Here is a 2,802-nt window from a genome sequence, read left to right as displayed (position 1 = left end):
CCCCAAAAAATTTGAGTTCCTGGATTTAAATATCTATATTCATGATGGCTGTTTGCATACTGCCACCTATTTTAAGGAGGTGGATGCAAACAGATACCTCGACTTTAACAGTTGCCATCTTAAATAATGGAAGAAGAACATTCCATTCGGTCAAATGAAAAGAATCCGAAGGAATTGTTCTTCCACACAAAAATGCCAGCAACAACAAGATAACCTGGAGGATCGTTTTAAACAAAAAGGGTATCCCAAACCCCTTATACAAGGAGCACGCCAGAGAGTGGACGAATTAGAACAAAGTGCTTGCTTGAAAAATAATAAACAGGGTAATGCAGAGGGTGGTTATAATGATGAATTTGATTCTGTTTTACTAACTAGGTATTACACTTCACACACCAATATTGTTTTTTTATATTTTTTATTTTATTTTTTTTGTATAGGTAATATCACCAGCTCATATTATTGTGCCATGATTACTGGCACCATATGTAGTCCCCCAGTTATTCTTCTTTAGTTTGTTTTTCCGTGTCCTGTGCAGTATTTCTCCCAGAAGTCCACTTGATGGCCCACATGGTGGTCTACACCCCGAAATCGTCAATTTTCATTCTAAGAGAGAGTGTGCAGCTGTTTCTGGAGACGGTCAACAATAACCTCTGCATGGTGGAATAATAAGTCACGATGTTTATCAGGATCAGTAGAAGCATCACCCACTCGATGATTATGATGGGGATTTCACGGATCTCGTCCCAGTCTTCATCATTATAGAATAATTCCTTTAATGTTTCATATCCAAAATAGAAAATTGTGCAGACAAAAGTCAGGCCACAGCAGGTGCATCTACTATATTGGATGACTTTGTTTGCTCCTGGTAATTTATACATCTGGAATGACTGCCCAAGGTAGTATAAGGCTTCACATGTAATTGAAATTATCGTGCTGAAAAAGTGTATCCTGGGATATTCTTTGGGGGAAAATACATGCATGACAGCTGTGCCAAAACAGGAGGTCCACACAATGGCCAGCAGGATCCTCTGGATCAGGACCTGATGACCCCTGAACTCTTCAGTATGCATAACCATATACTTATAAATTAGAAAGGTTAGTACCAAAGTGCCAATGGACATCCCTATGAATCCAATTCTGAATAATATGCTTTCGGGAAATAAATTTCCCATGTCACTGTGAAGGAAAAGAAACCAATGTTATTATGGATATTTCCTCACTCCCACCCCATGAAATAAGAATCATGTGCTTGTTTATCTTACCTGATGCTCATCAGTGGTGAGGTTGCATGGCCGAGGACGACCGTCATGATGTAGCTGGTGGCAAGCCAGGCCACACACCAAAACGCCAACAGGAGGGGGACGAACCCCAAACCTTTTAGCTCCATTTAGTAGAAGAAGAAGACGCTAATCTCACTAATCTCACTGGAACAATCTACAGACTGAAGGCTCGGGCAGCTGTCAGTGGAATGTCAGGCCTCCAGCTGTCTATGACATCACATGTGACATGTCAGAATGACTGCTTGCTTCTTGGAGCTGCCATGATTTAGTACCTGCTATAGACAGAACCTGATGTTTTTACTATGGACCTTACAGACCCCAGAACCCAAGTAATTAGTGCAGGGGCTCCATTTTGATCATCTCATATTTCACATTATTTGAGTTCCAGGGCTCAGATACATTTGCACCCTCTATAGCAGTGGTCTTCAAGCTGTGAACCCCCAACCGCTGCAGAACCACAACTCCCAGCATGCCCAGACAGCAACTTCGCATAAGGAAATAGTCTAATTAAACTTTTCTTATATATAGAATCCCTGAAATCTCCAATCTCTCCTTTTATTGGTTTATGATCTGCCTTACTTATTTGTAAAAAACAATGTTTCTGATTGTCTGCCACCCCATACTTATGGGCTATCTCTTCAAACGACTTTATTTGATCTAAAACGTATAATTGATTTACATAAATAAGCCCCTTTTCATCCAAAAAGAGTGAATCTTTAATTTTAAGGAATTCTTTAAGTGCTTTATTCGACCATAATGAAGTAAAGTCATGTGATTTAAAAAAAATTTTAGGCTCCTCCCATACTTTATTATATAGATATGCATGGGTGTAGTGAGTATCCCAGCTTCCAAAATCTCAAAAATATCCTTATAACGACCCATTAGGGTATGTTCACACTACAGTGTGTGAACGGAATCTCCGCTTGCTGAATTCAGCGAGCGGAGATTTAGACTGGCAGCCGGCGGCGGCGGTAGGACCGGGCGGCACTGAGCGTCACCATTGACAGCTATGCAGTGCTACTTCCGTGCAAAGAATGAACATGTTCTTTCTTTGCGCGGAACAATTTCAGCGGTGGAATTGTCCGCCGCTGAAATTCCGCAGTGTGAACGGGTCTTGCGAAGACCCATTCACACTAATGTTAAGTTCACAGCGCGGAATTCGGCTTGGAATTCCGCGGGAATTCCGTTGTGTGAACATTGCCTTAGAGAGAAAAAATAGGACTACATTTTCCCTCCTTCTCATAATATTCTGCAATTTTAGTGCTAAAAAGTACCTTAAGAAAAAAAAAAGTGCCCATCCCCCATCGTGCTCAGCTAACGTTAGAGAAACATATTTCATTCTCGTGCTTTCCTGCCCCAAAGTAGTGAATTTAATAAAGAAATAAGAGCTTGGAACCATTTTTCTGATATCCATACAGTATAGAAACATGGAATGTGTCGGCAGATAAGAACCATTTGGCCTATCTAGTCTGCCCAATAATCTGAATCCTATCAATAGTCCCTGGCCCTATCTTATATGAAG

The 2,802-nt window shown here is 40.8% G+C and overlaps 1 protein-coding gene across 1 annotated transcript; it reads right to left on the bottom strand.

Annotated features, from left to right (window-relative positions):
- Nucleotides 1-441: 441 nt before the first annotated feature.
- LOC130360688 (uncharacterized) lies at nucleotides 442-1,410 on the bottom strand. Its single transcript, XM_056563237.1, has 2 exons — nucleotides 1,263-1,410; nucleotides 442-1,176 (listed from the first exon to the last, which is right to left on the bottom strand). Exons 1-2 carry the CDS (start codon nucleotides 1,385-1,387, stop codon nucleotides 576-578), a joined length of 726 nt encoding a protein of 241 aa, XP_056419212.1. The 5' UTR covers nucleotides 1,388-1,410; the 3' UTR covers nucleotides 442-575.
- Nucleotides 1,411-2,802: the final 1,392 nt, after the last annotated feature.

The sequence above is a fragment of the Hyla sarda genome, chromosome 3, assembly GCF_029499605.1.
Source record: "Hyla sarda isolate aHylSar1 chromosome 3, aHylSar1.hap1, whole genome shotgun sequence".
NCBI lineage: Eukaryota > Metazoa > Chordata > Amphibia > Anura > Hylidae > Hyla > Hyla sarda.
Note: the sequence above shows the minus strand (reverse complement) of the source record. Positions and strands in the feature narration are given on the sequence as shown.